Below are 14,091 nucleotides of genomic sequence, written 5' to 3' on the forward strand. Positions count from 1 at the left end.
TAAACACTACCATATGATCAGGATGATATGCAAGGATTATTATTGGGACAATACTTAACCATTTTATGACTATTTTGTTTGTCTGTTGTTTCAAGTCATACTCAGCAATATGCTAGTCATATAGCAGCAATGTATTTTACAATAATAGAGAATGGACCAGAAAATCCAGAGTCCAACATCATGAACACTGATGTACAAGGTTGAGAAACAATGATAACATCAACCAAGTCGGCGTGTCCAGTTAGTTGCTACATGCGACAAGCATGGGTTACTGAAAGCCAATTACAGCCTGATCATCATGGATCCTTCTAACTACTAATATCTGTTATCCACAAAATAAGGGCAGACAGTCAGTAATTTCCCTTTCCTTGTTGATTTCTGTCTATGAATAAACCAGAAGCACACTCCACTAGAGAAACAAACAAATATGACAGAACATTATGCAGCTTACATTTGCCATCTGTTCAGAGATTGACTTGCTTCTCCCCTTCACTGTCTCGCCATCCTCCTCCACAGGCCTCTGCTCCATCACAGGGGTCGGGGCAGGGGACTGGCTAGGGGAGTCACCCTTCTGTAGCTTGACCTACGTGCAAACACAAGACAAAAACATAGAACATGGTCACACAGGAATATTTCCATTAAACTGATGCAATTAGAAATATCACTTGACATTTGAACTCATTATTTGTGCAACAACAGCTGGAGATATGATACAAGCACATGTTTAATATTTGGCACATACATATGACAAAATAGCCAGTTAAAGTGCTGTGCTGGTGCCTGGTTGTTAAGCCTGGACAAGTTGAAAGCTGTCTTGAGGGCATAGCCAATTCATATGAGGAATGGCTGAATACTCCAGCTGACCTCAGGTGGAGGAATGGCACTGCTATGGCAGCGGGTGGAGAGTCAGCACATTAGGTATTATTATCTGTATGGCAGCTGGTGGAGAGCCATCACATTAGGAATTATTATCTGTATGGCAGCTGGTGGAGAGTCAGCACATTAGGTATGATTATCTGTATGGAAGCTGGTGGAGAGCCATCACATTAGGAATGATTATCTGTATGGCAGCTGGTGGAGAGTCAGCACATTAGGTATGATTATCTGTATGGAAGCTGGTGGAGAGCCATCACATTAGGAATGATTATCTGTATGGCAGCTGGTGGAGAGTCATCACATTAGGTATGATTATCTGTATGGCAGCTGGTGGAGAGTCAGAACATTAGGTATGATTATCTGTATGGCAGCTGGTGGAGAGTCAACACATTAGGTATGATTATCTGTATGGCAGCTGGTGGAGAGTCAGCACATTAGGCATGATTATCTGTATGGCAGCTGATGGAGAGTCATCACATTAGGTATGATCATCTGTATGGCAGCTGATGGAGAGTCATCACATTAGGTATGATCATCTGTATGGCAGCTGGTGGAGAGTCATCACATTAGGTATGATTATCTGTATGGCAGCTGGTGGAGAGCCATCACATTAGGTATGATTATCTGTATGGCAGCTGGTGGAGAGTCATCACATTAGGTATGATTATCTGTATGGCAGCGGGTGGAGAGTCATCACATTAGGTACGATTATCGGTATGGCAGCTGGTGGAGAGTCATCACATTAGGTATGATTATCTGTATGGCAGCTGGTGGAGAGTCATCACATTAGGTATGATTATCTGTATGGCAGCGGGTGGAGAGTCATCACATTAGGTACGATTATCGGTATGGCAGCTGGTGGAGAGTCATCACATTAGGTATGATTATCTGTATGGCAGCTGGTGGAGAGTCATCACATTAGGTATGATTATCTGTATGGCAGCTGGTGGAGAGTCATCACATTAGGTATGATTATCGGTATGGCAGCTGGTGGAGAGTCATCACATTAGGTATGGCAGCTGGTGGAGAGTCATCACATTAGGTATGATTATCTGTATGGCAGCGGGTGGAGAGTCATCACATTAGGTATGATTATCTGTATGGCAGCTGGTGGAGAGTCAGCACATAGGTATGATTTCCTGTATGGCAGCTGGTGGAGAGTCAGCACACAGGTATGATTTCCTGTATGGCAGCTGGTGGAGAGTCATCACATTAGGTATGATCATCTGTATGGCAGCTGGTGGAGAGTCAGCACATAGGTATGATTTCCTGTATGGCAGCTGGTGGAGAGTCAGCACACAGGTATGATTTCCTGTATGGCAGCTGGTGGAGAGTCAGCACACAGGTATGATTTCCTGTATGGCAGCTGGTGGAGAGTCAGCACATTAGGTATGATCATCTGTATGGCAGCTGGTGGAGAGTCAGCACACAGGTATGATTTCCTGTATGGCAGCTGGTGGAGAGTCAGCACACAGGTATGATTTCCTGTATGGCAGCTGGTGGAGAGTCATCACATTAGGTATGATTTCCTGTATGGAAGCTGGTGGAGAGTCAGCACACAGGTATGATTTCCTGTATGGCAGCTGGTGGAGAGTCAGCACACAGGTATGATTTCCTGTATGGCAGCTGGTGGAGAGGCACTGCATAGGTATTTTTTTAACCAGTAACCAATTGGTAGAGAAACAGTGCATAGGTATGATTACCTGTATTGAGCTGGTGGGTTATTTCATGTGACTACTAATCTTCTCGTGCCTCAGATTATGACACGTAGAGCATGATGATGCCATAAGCCATGGTATTATAGACACTCTGAAGGTTAACACGTATCGTCAGTAACGATGACAGCTGCAAACCTGAATTAACTCTGGGACTGTTGAAGGTTGACGGGCAACTGTCTTCAAAGCCATGATTGTAAAGGATGAACACACACACACACACGCACACGCACATGCAAACACACACACACACACACTGACGTATATCCAGTACCGGTAGATGAAAAACCCAGAGAATGCTGAATGGACAATTTAATGGAATGGACAAATTATGGAAAATGTAACTCGCTGATGAACAAACTAAACTATAAATCTATAGTTAATTATTACTAAATTCTAAATGGTTGGCATCTAGGATTTTCTATCACAAAATTAAAACAAAAACTGAAATAAGTACAGTGCAAAAGTTCCTTTTTGTGTTTAAGTGCAAAAATTTAATCTGAATTAATGTCAAACAAGTATAGCTTCCATCAAAAGTTTCAACTCTGCTTGGAGTCTTCGAAGCTAGAATTCAAAGCACAAACTCATCTTCTACATTGTGCCCAGTTGCCTACTGGACTCCACACTTAACCCAGATAACCTATTAACCTGCTGTTTAACTCCAAGATCTTGCAAACAACTGTTATTTCATCTATTGCCTGAATCAAGGGAGATAATTGTTTGAAACACAAAAGCAGAAATCTTAACTCACCCGAATGACTTCCACATCAAAGATAAGTGTTGCATTAGCAGGTATCCTGTTTGGCATCCCTTGACTCCCGTAGCCAAAGCTGGGAGGTACAACCAACAACCTTCGTCCTCCTTTCTTCATCCCGAGGATGCCTGTCTCCCACCCCTAGAACAATAGCAAGCACATACATCAGAATTAGCTGTCATCCTCATATTCTCCTTCAACTCAGCCATTTAACAGCAAGACAACAAAGTCATCAATATCCCCTGCAATGGCTAAATACTCTTCCTGAATATGTCTTCTAGTTGATGATGTCAAATGTTTTGGTGTCTACATATGGCAAAGTTGAAAGAGAGTATTGAAAAGTTTTTACGTTCTGTTCCAGACAAGGGCACTACTACCAAATTCAGTGAAAGCCAAACTAGCTGGCATGGAGGTGCAAAAAGACATTTTATTCAAAAATCCAAACTACCAACAGGTACCAGACCTATCTGTATGCCAAGTTTGGTGAAGAAATAGTGAACGGTTTGAAGTTCTGCTCCAGAAAAGACACACTCATCATATACAGTCAAATTCAAACTTGTTGCCATGGAAAGACAAAAAAATTTTATTTAGAGGTGTGTTAAGAACTGCGAGCACCCGTGCGATTGAATTGATTGCTTGCATGAGTCCTGAATGGATGCGAGCGCTTGGTTACATATACCATTTGTGACCATCTTGTGTTATTCCGTGAAAAGTCGAATAGCTTTTTGTCTTCTTGTTGGAGGTTACGGAAAGGGGCGAGTGGTGATGAATGACATCAACCATGAATAACACAAAATGTTATGCATGTCAACTTCTTCTTTATTCTTTACACAACGTTTCTTGGCTATTCCTTGCCCATTTGTCAGGTGGATGCTAACTAATGATAATGATTTGAATGGGTTGGTTTCTATTAAACATGGTCGCCATCTTTGTTCGCTTGGCGATGCAGCTGTTATGATGGTTTGCAGGTGCTCATCCGTTCACAGGTGTTCAGGATTGAGCGTTGCAGGGGTTTGTGGGTGCTCACGATTCTGAACATGCCTCTTAATTCCAAAAATACCAAAAGGCACTTGTACACCACCTGATCTATCTAGAAATAGTGAATGGGTTTGAAGTTCTCGCCCACAAAACATGAATGTTTACTCACTCATGCATGCATGGATGGAGCGCAGTGTAATACCCACCAAAAAATGCATATCATGTCATGACATTATTTCAATTTGTTGGATTTCGACGGGTTTCACTGTATAAGATCACATGACAAGGATGATACCAAAGTTACCAATGGTATGGAGCTAGGAGAAATCATCTGTGATTGATCAGTTACATGAAACTGATGTTTAGCTTGGTTAATTTTTTCAACATTTTTTTTGTGCTGATGGCTGAAAAAGACGTAACTTTTTTTCTCTTCCCATTTTTTCATGAAATGAGCAATGGAGGATCTGTGACAAAATGAATTCAGATGACTCCCACAGCTGTATGTAGGGTTGTTAAAGTCAAGTCCTTACCTTGATAACTTTTCCTTTCCCAAGTTTGAACCTGAACAGTTTTTCTGAAGTAGCATTGCTGTCAAAAACCTGCAAATGAGTTAACAGTTTTTCTGAAGTAGCATTGCTGTCAAAAACCTGCAAATGAGTTAACAATTACTTTAAACATATGAGGTAGATAAAACAAAATTTGAACAAACCTGTTTTGGTTCCAGATTCTTTGAATATAGTCCTCGGTGAGGTACATACATTCAAAATCCCTATGACAGTTGTAGCAAAATTTGAATAATATATTTACAAAACAAAGAACTTTGTTTTGTCTTGTGAGATCACCCCTACAGGTAAGAGCTGGTAACTCTAGACTATAACATAGTATCTCACTTTCCATGTTGAACGCAATCAGATAAAAAACACCACCATAACACATGACACCAAGGGAGAAGGTAGAATAACATAACTTAAATAACCCAACACCAATTAAAACAGTAGATAATTGATTCTTGTCATAAATTCTCAAAAGCTCAAAGGACTAGAGAAATGGAAAAAAGCGCTGAACCACAGGACACTGTCCCAAGAGTGCACCGTCAACAGAACTGTGGAATGCCGCTAGACCAGCTACCAACCGAGAATGGTGGAATTCTAAAATAGAGACTATTTCTGTAGAAAATGGATCGAAAATACCCCTGCTGACATACCAAGGCACATAACAAGCCCAGCTATCCTCGTATTGAACGCTTGTAAAATCTCTCAGAAAGGCCAGAATTCTGCAACTGGTGGAGGAATTCCAATCGCTTTGAGATGATTCTGGACAGTGGCCAAGCCACTCGCTGAATCCTGGGATTCAGGTGGGGCGCTCCAATCTGGGATAGCAGGTCTGGTTGAAAAGGTAATAGTACAGGAGGCTGAGCAAGAAATCTGAGGATTACTGGAACCAGCTTTGAGCCAACCAAGGCAGTGCAAGGAGTACAGGTAGTTCAGCTAGCTCCATCAGGACTTTGGAAATCAGTGGTCTCGGTGGGAAAGCCCACAGTACCTGCCTGTCCAGTCGAGCTGAAAGGCATTGTTTGCTACTGCCCTCGAATCCAGAATCCGAGAACAAAACACTGGTATCTGTTGTATCTCCTTAGAGGCAAACAGATCCACCTGGAATAACATGAACAACCAGGAGATAATCCCAAATATCCCTCAATCAAGCATCTACTCATATGGGGCTTGTATACACTGGAAGAGAACATCTGCATGAAAATTGTCTACCCAGGGAGATAAACTGGCAACACCCAAATGTTGAACTGGTCACACCACATCAGAAACTACCATGCCTCCTGCAGGAGTGACAGAGACACTGTGCTGCCTTACTTCAGTCTGTAAGTCATAGTCATCTGGTTGTCCATCTCTAGATGCACCACACGGCCATGAACAAACTCCACATAGTTCTCAAACACCTGACGGACTGCTCTCAATTTCAGCACATTGACATGCAGGCAGACTTCCTGCTCTGACCAAAGGCCCGAGACTGAGCAGTAGAGCATGTTAAGAAGGGCAGTTCTCTGGACTTTGACGATATGGTCAATTGATGGCCTAACACCCTGAGCAGCCAGGTATCTTCTTTTTATGTGATTGTGGACGTATGGATGGGGATCCTACCCAGATTTCACCTCCCGACTGAATGAGACTACTGTAAAACAGCATATCCCCATTAAACACCTCAAACATACATCATGTGTATCCTTCACAGGGATGGATGACTGACATGTAACGCAGCTTTTAAACTGTAAAAAGTGAAAACAGGCCTTAAGGCTTGCGCATATATAACAATACACAAACACATGCATGGGCAAAACAAGAAACAAAGCCTAAACATTATATAACTAACACACACACGAAAGATAAGGTAAGCACCCAGATAAAAAGCAGCTGATAAAAACAGGCTACAACCACTGTAACAAGACTATAAAATATGTCTATCAGCATATATATATAAAAAGCCAGCACCTGAAAAACACCCTAACCAGCTAAACATAAGTGCATTAACATACAAACGTACATACAAATACACTATAACCACACTCAACATTGAGAACCCTAATGGAAGGCAATGTAGTAAAGTGAGCATAGCGAAAACTCGTTCGCACAAACACATGGCAAGGTGATGGGGACGGGAGCAAAGTTACAACAAAAGATGAATGAAAATATTCAGAAACAATTTCTGAATCGCCCATGCAGGGAAAAAATGAGAACCATATATACAGTAGCCATTTCTGAAGCATTAATCATGAGGGGAATTCAGCTCAATACTTGTTGAAGGACACACGTTTGGTCAATAGAACAACAGCATGGAAAGAGAGGTAAAAAGTAATAGTCTAGAGTTACCTGCTCTTGGATTTCATGTAGGAAAATGTCCTCCTGTTAGTAGTGCTACACCCTGTCAAGGCTGAGCCCAAAACAGTTCAGTTCACTTACACATTTGTATGTGTCTCTGTTATTGGCATCCTCGTTGCCTCTGCATCAATATTCATCTGATATGAAAACAGTTGGTGAATCTTAAATGATATGATGATCAGACAGAGCGTTGGACTGCATGATCCATTCAGCAGCCTCTCCTCACCAGCAACATATAGTTTCCACTTGGGTCAGCATCATGTTCAGAACAGGTTAGTTGAAATACATGCAATTCTTACCATGGTTTGGCAGAAAAGAATTGTTCAAAGTTACTGCACTCATCAAGACATACAAGTCAATAGTAACACCAGTTCTACAGTGTTCGCCCACTGAGGTACTCTCGGCTGGTTGTTATTTAACACCGCATTCAGAAGTATTCCAGCTGTATAGCAGTAGTCTGTTACTAATCAAGTCTGAGACCAGACAGTCCAGTGATCAACATCATGAGCATCGATCTACACAACTGGGATACAATGACATGTTTAACCTAGTCAGCGAGTCTGACGACTCAATCCCATTAGTCGCCTCTTTTGACAAGCATGGTTACTGTAGATAATTTCTAATCCTTGGATCTTAATGGGTACACTCAGATCTGTGCTGCAGTTTATAGATCCAATAGACTGCCTTAATGTCAAGCAAAAGAAAAGGTAACAAGAAGTGCCATCCCTTAATGTCTGTTGCTATGATACAGCTGGTGATTGAACCACTATCTTTTGGTCCCAAAGCTTAAGTATGATACAAGTGAGATCACTACATGATGTCATAGATGACTAACCTGTCCATATGTATTGTTTGTCATAAGCCAGCCAGTGTATTTGATTTCTGCTGAGTCATCAGGTTCTAGAGCTCCACCATCCCCCAGAGTTAGGTCCTGGATCACAACACTGTCTAGGGCCCCACTGGTGCTGTTAGCTTTGCACAGTGCCACCTGCAGGAGAAATACAGGTATGAAGAATATGAAATCATTGCTAACATTTTAATTGATCTAACACATGGTATATATTGTCTTTGCCCACTACAGTCACCTGTGAAAGAGAGGGTAAACGTGTCTGAAAAAAAATGAAATAAATACAAGGGAAACTACTTTAAGTGAGTATGTTTAGATTTACACTGCACTCCGCTATATCGCAGCAGGTTATACTCTGTGAGTCCAATGACAATGTAAAGAGTTTGTTTTGGACACTAGTTCAAGTGAAAACGTTTCAATAGCTAACTGATCTCACACATGGTGCATATAGCCTCTGGCCACTGATAAAAACTGTAAAAAGGTAGATTAAGTCTGGATCGCACAAACCTGTCGTCAGTCATTGGGACAAACTCAGCCTTTGTGTCCTTCCTGAAGGCGGGCTAGTTAGTCTCATGTCATAACACATATTCATGTATACCAATCACACTCATCAACTGACAAATTAATGATATGATATCAAGCGTAGATTATCACGTCGAACTTACATCCTTTGCAAACTTGATGATGGTTTCTTCTTTGTCAAACATCAGAGACCAACTCTGGCGTACTTCATCATAAAAACTTGCATAATTGTTGGTTTGTACCTGTAAACAACAGCAGAGTTAGAGGGAGATTTACAGTGAGTTTTACAGGGAGTGTTAGATTCAACAAATGTTGTGAGAGAGTGAATGAAAACTCTGGACTGAGTCTAACCAATTTGTTTTGCAAATCTTTGAGCACATATTATTGTAGCATATTTTTATCAGGGTGAATTTTAGATTCACAACACGCTCCCATAAGAAATGTGAGTGAGTGAGTGACAGTGCGTGTGTGTGTGTGCGTGAGTACATGAGTGAGTGAGTGAGTGAGCAACTAGCGAGTGAGAGTGAGCCACCCCAATGCTCCACCCTGTAGAGTCAACAGAACACATTTGGTAGCCACCCATAACCGGTAGGATTGATCTATGTGACAATGTACTTACTCTGAAAGTAAACGCTGGGCTGATCTTGGCATTGGTGACTTGTTGTTGCTTGCTTACATACAGCAGGATGCGATACTGAAAATGTGAAGAGAGTCAAAAGAAATGAGTTAGCAGTGTGAGAGACACAAGTCACTTTCTAAGTCTATTTGGTGTAGGTACCTCAGTTGGAAAATGTCTAATAACCAAAATAAAAACTGTTCTGGTTCCTTGTTACTCAACCTATATCTACTGGAAACTTCTTCCATGCTTTAGTAGTCTGGAAACTTGTTAATCACAGTGATTTCAAAGAGTTCAAGATTTTACTGTACATGATACAGACTTTCATCAAAAACAATCCAGTCATATTTCTTTGAAACTAGTGTAATAAGATAACAACATGCAATACATCAAAATCTCTCGCTACTATTTTACTGACACTTTCCGTCTGTTTTCAATATGTCTGTTCATTAACTGATGTTCCTCTGTTAAAATATCAGAAACATACAGCAGTTTAACTTTAACACTGCACTCTGACAGTGACATATCACAGCTATATGACAGGCAGTCTGTGAATAATAAAATATGGACCAGACAATCTAGTGACTTAATTCATGACATCATTAGTCAATGCAACTGGGATACAATAGATGTAGGTATGCCAAAACAGCAAGGCTGACCAACCAGTTCCACTGGTCACCTGGTTTGGCATGGGTTGACATGCTGACAGTCCATTCTAGCCCAGATCTTCAAGAGTAGACTGAAAGTCACACACTGTTTAGGATGCCAGCATGTATTCGACAGCATAAAGCTGACTGGGTGAATCTAGTCAGTTTCTGCACATGTACCCAGTCACACACTATCAACTGAGTCCTCAAACTCGTAATTATTATTGATTGCAGTTGTCTATAGCATCATACAAAGTTTCCCCTAATTTTGAGTATAAATCAAGACGTACATCTTTTGTTGCATGGTTGCCGATGACAGCCACGCCTAGTTTCCCCTGACTGGAATACTGGTTCTCCACACTGTAACAAGAAAACAGGTTCCACATAATAGGAATACCATTAAATACAGTTTCTACAAGATGTAGGATTTTGCACTGCAATTTACTGCTGTGACGCTTCGTATATTGTAATTTGTACCATGTAGTGACGATTTGGTATATGTTGTTTTCCAATATACACTGATTTTCACTGGTATGATTTTGCTGCAAACAGATTACTGTCTGTTTGTTCTCGTAAATAAAAAGGACATGCAGTGGGTAATACTAGATTTGTCAGCTGTGCTGAACACACTAAGACAGAAGAATGTCAAATAAAATCATAAAATTAATCAAGATGAAAAATGAATTCTTGTTGCCACTTTTAGCAATATTCCAGCATTATCACAATGGAGGACACCAGAAATGAGCTTCACACATTGTACAAATGAAAGGAATTGAACCTGGGTCTTCAGCATGATCAGTGAACACTTTGAAGACTATGCTATTGCTAAGCCTTCGCCCCGCGAAAAATATCAGGTTAAGAACCGATTAATAAATGACAGAGGTAAATGTAAATGATACTGACTACTTATAAGCATGAACTACTGTAGCACTGAGGATGGCTGGGGCAGCACCTCCTTCTGGGCTGGCTTCTGAAGACAAAACACAATCCATTTTGAGAAGATGAAACTGATAATCAAGAAAATAAAATGACAGCTTTAACTTACAGACTAAACAAACTGGTAATCAGAAATAATGTCACCTAGAAAATATTTAATGATTACGACGTGAAACTGCGTCAATGTGTCATTGAATAACAAATTAACATTGTCTTTTAGCTATTTCAATAGCTAAATTTAGTTTTAATTTATTCAAACAATATATAAAGATATGTCTTTATTCAAGAAACTAAATTATGTCCACAAATCTGTTTTGTCAGTACATATGTGCTATGAGTGAGTGGCTGTCGACTTTCCAGAATATCAGGAGAAGTCAGTTACTGAATATGTTCAAGCAAAGTTTGGTGCTTTGTATGTTTGTTTAATGCTGTATTCAACAATATTCCAGTTATATTGTGATGGTGTTTAAATAATTCAGTCTGAATCAGCAGACAAGCCAGTGATCAACAGCATGAGCATCAGTCTATGCAACTGGGACATGATGACATGAGTCCACCAATTCAGAAAGGCTGACCACCCGATGCCGTTTGTTGCCATTTACCAAAAGCGAGTTACTGAAGATAAATGCTAACCCGGATCATGGGTATGTTCATTTCAGAAGTATGGCTCTTTAACTTTTATGAGTAACACAAGGGCTCAATGCATTTTCAAACTTAACATATCCAACATCAACACAAAGTGAACATGTGCCTGTTTTCTATGGTTCAGTGATCTTCTTGCAATATTGTAACGGTTTGTACAAGGTCAAGTCAGCAGGTGAAAGGGTTATAAAAAAGTAAGAAATGTCATATTATAACAACAGACAAAAAAACAAAACAAACAAATGTGCATTTAGTGCAAATTTCAGATGCAATCATGTAGCAATACATGGTAATTGATAATTAATCATTAAATGATCATTCATAACAATCATTATTTGTAGAATGCAGAAACCTTGCATACCTTTTTTCTTTGGTTGTTTGGGTGCTGTGTAAGTCAGAGACTCATTACCTCCCTTGTTGCTTGCCTTATCCATACCAAACAAGTTCGCAAGTTTGGACCTGTGAACAGTGTAATGAAGACGACTTATTGTAGCCAAGATGGTTGAGACAGTTTTGTTGCTTTGCGAAAGAAATAACAATAAATATAAGAAGAAAGCCTTCAATATCAATACAGTTTTAAACATGTTCTTACAACCCAAAACTAATGTACATTCTGTGTTAATGCCATGTGTTAAAAATACGCCATTTAGAAATGTCACAACAAATCCTGGTGACTTCAACTCATTACGATAAAAATACAAATAACTTGAACCAATAGTATGGAATCACTTGCACTTTATTGAGTCTGACAAAGTTCTTTATTTGACTGTACTTAAGTTTAATTCTGAAACAAGAGGACACTGTCATCAATATCCCATGTATTACCTCCAATTACAGTTTGTCACACTTGTTACCATGTAAACTCCAAAAATATTTTATTCAGAATTCCAAAACTATTAAAAGGCACCAGTACACCACAAGACCAATCAATGTGTCAAGTTTGGTGAAGAAATATTGAAGGGTTTTAGAGGTCTGCTGAGGTAAAGATAAACGTGCACTGACGGATAGGGGATAATTAAACTTAGACTTGTCTTCTTTAATAAGCATTGGTTATTGCATGCAGACAAATGCTACCCTGGAATTGTCTAAAGAACGTATATACATCTTGTAGTGAAGTAGCCTGCATAGTGTGTAAGTGCATATGGCTTAAAGCCACTTTTAGCAATATTCCAACAATATCAGATAAATGGGATTCACATATTGCAACCATGTTTGAAATCCAGCCAGGTTCTCAGAGTAACAAGAAAAACCTTTAACTACTAGACTATCCCACCACCCATGAATGGTATAATACTTGCTCTTCCGTATCACAAAAAAACAAACACTTTTAGCACTTGTCCTGTTACACATACACACAGCAGTGTATGATTCAATGGCCTCAAAACCAAAACATCAGAGAAACAAAAACCTAAAAAGGACGATTATAAAACCATTTTCAAAAGATGTAAAAATACAATACCATGATAACAGCCACAGGCAAAATGTCAAAGTGGCCACAAAAATACAAAAATAACACAGGAACACCCAATGGATGTGTATTGGTGTACTGAGAAAATGTTAAAGGTTTCACTGATTTCTTGTTACCATATTGGCATAGTCCTTAAGAACTGCTGATCCTTAAGATACTTTCTGTTAATGTCACTAATTGTAGTAACTGTGTTGATTGTCTTTTACAGTGTATGCAGTTGTTTCAGCCTTTAGCAAAAGCCTTCCTGGTACTGGTAGACATAATTTCAACTTTCATGGAATTTCTGGCATGAAGCTAATATGACAGAGACCCTCATTCAACAATGTTTAACAATAATGATTGGCATCGGGGAAACTACATAAAGAGGGAGGGGAAACTCCTCAAAAAGCACCTGAACGTATGCCGCGGGTTGTTACATAACTATGTTAGAGCTCACTGGCTTCCATTCTTGATTCACTGTGAAGATAGACTAAATAATGTTGATAAAAACTTCTTTCACACATTCGTTTAATTTTTAGAAGGGAAACATACCTTCAGTTGAAAGGTATTTGCAAGTGATAGTGATAGTTTTATGACTTGAAATAAAAATGGTTACGGTGTATTTGAGGTGTGTGAAAGATTTCACATATCACTGATCTGTTCTGATCTGCTACTGAAATATACTGGGCATTGTTTAAGAGTTTCAAGTTATTGCTTCAAAAACATCTTTCACATACACCTTTAATTCTTATGAGGGGAACATACCATGGGTGTTTCCAAGTAATAGAGATAGTTATAATTTTAGAAAAATCATTAGGGTGTATGTGATGTGTGTGAAAAATATGACATGTCGCCAATCTGATCAGATTCATTGATGCTTGTGATGCTTGAGGGTTATAGTTCCATAACTTCTCTCTTTCTTGTTGATCTTGCTATTTGACCAAACTGGAAATGGAAAAGTGTTTACAATGCTTTGTGATAGTTTTAAACTTTCTGTTTTAGAGGAGTGAGTGACAGTGTAAGTTAACATTTTGTTGATGTCCATACTATTCCCCACATGCATTAAACTATCTGAATTAATTATGAATGTAAACAAAACTGTCTCAAAGTAGAAATTCTTAAATTTAAAAAGGACAGCTGATGTTAACACATGTGCTCTAGCATTACTTTTGCACTCTTTGACATGTTTTGGGAGGAATGGCAGTGGTGTATCATTTATTCTG

General features: G+C 39.6%; 1 protein-coding gene across 2 annotated transcripts in view; it reads right to left on the minus strand.

Annotated features, from left to right (window-relative positions):
- LOC137273650 (FK506-binding protein 15-like) overlaps positions 1 to 14,091 on the minus strand; it is a 57,177-nt gene that overhangs the window by 42,249 nt on the left and 837 nt on the right. For both annotated transcript variants that reach the window (XM_067806438.1, XM_067806437.1), the window contains exons 2-10: positions 11,783 to 11,880; positions 10,747 to 10,813; positions 10,134 to 10,203; positions 9,200 to 9,274; positions 8,724 to 8,822; positions 8,047 to 8,199; positions 4,854 to 4,922; positions 3,343 to 3,486; positions 452 to 583 (exon numbers count right to left, since the gene is read on the minus strand). In XM_067806438.1, the coding sequence (XP_067662539.1) occupies positions 452 to 583; positions 3,343 to 3,486; positions 4,854 to 4,922; positions 8,047 to 8,199; positions 8,724 to 8,822; positions 9,200 to 9,274; positions 10,134 to 10,203; positions 10,747 to 10,813; positions 11,783 to 11,880 (907 nt within the window). The remainder of the gene's footprint in view (positions 1 to 451; positions 584 to 3,342; positions 3,487 to 4,853; positions 4,923 to 8,046; positions 8,200 to 8,723; positions 8,823 to 9,199; positions 9,275 to 10,133; positions 10,204 to 10,746; positions 10,814 to 11,782; positions 11,881 to 14,091) is intronic.

Source organism: Haliotis asinina, chromosome 2, assembly GCF_037392515.1.
Source record: "Haliotis asinina isolate JCU_RB_2024 chromosome 2, JCU_Hal_asi_v2, whole genome shotgun sequence".
Lineage (NCBI taxonomy): Eukaryota > Metazoa > Mollusca > Gastropoda > Lepetellida > Haliotidae > Haliotis > Haliotis asinina.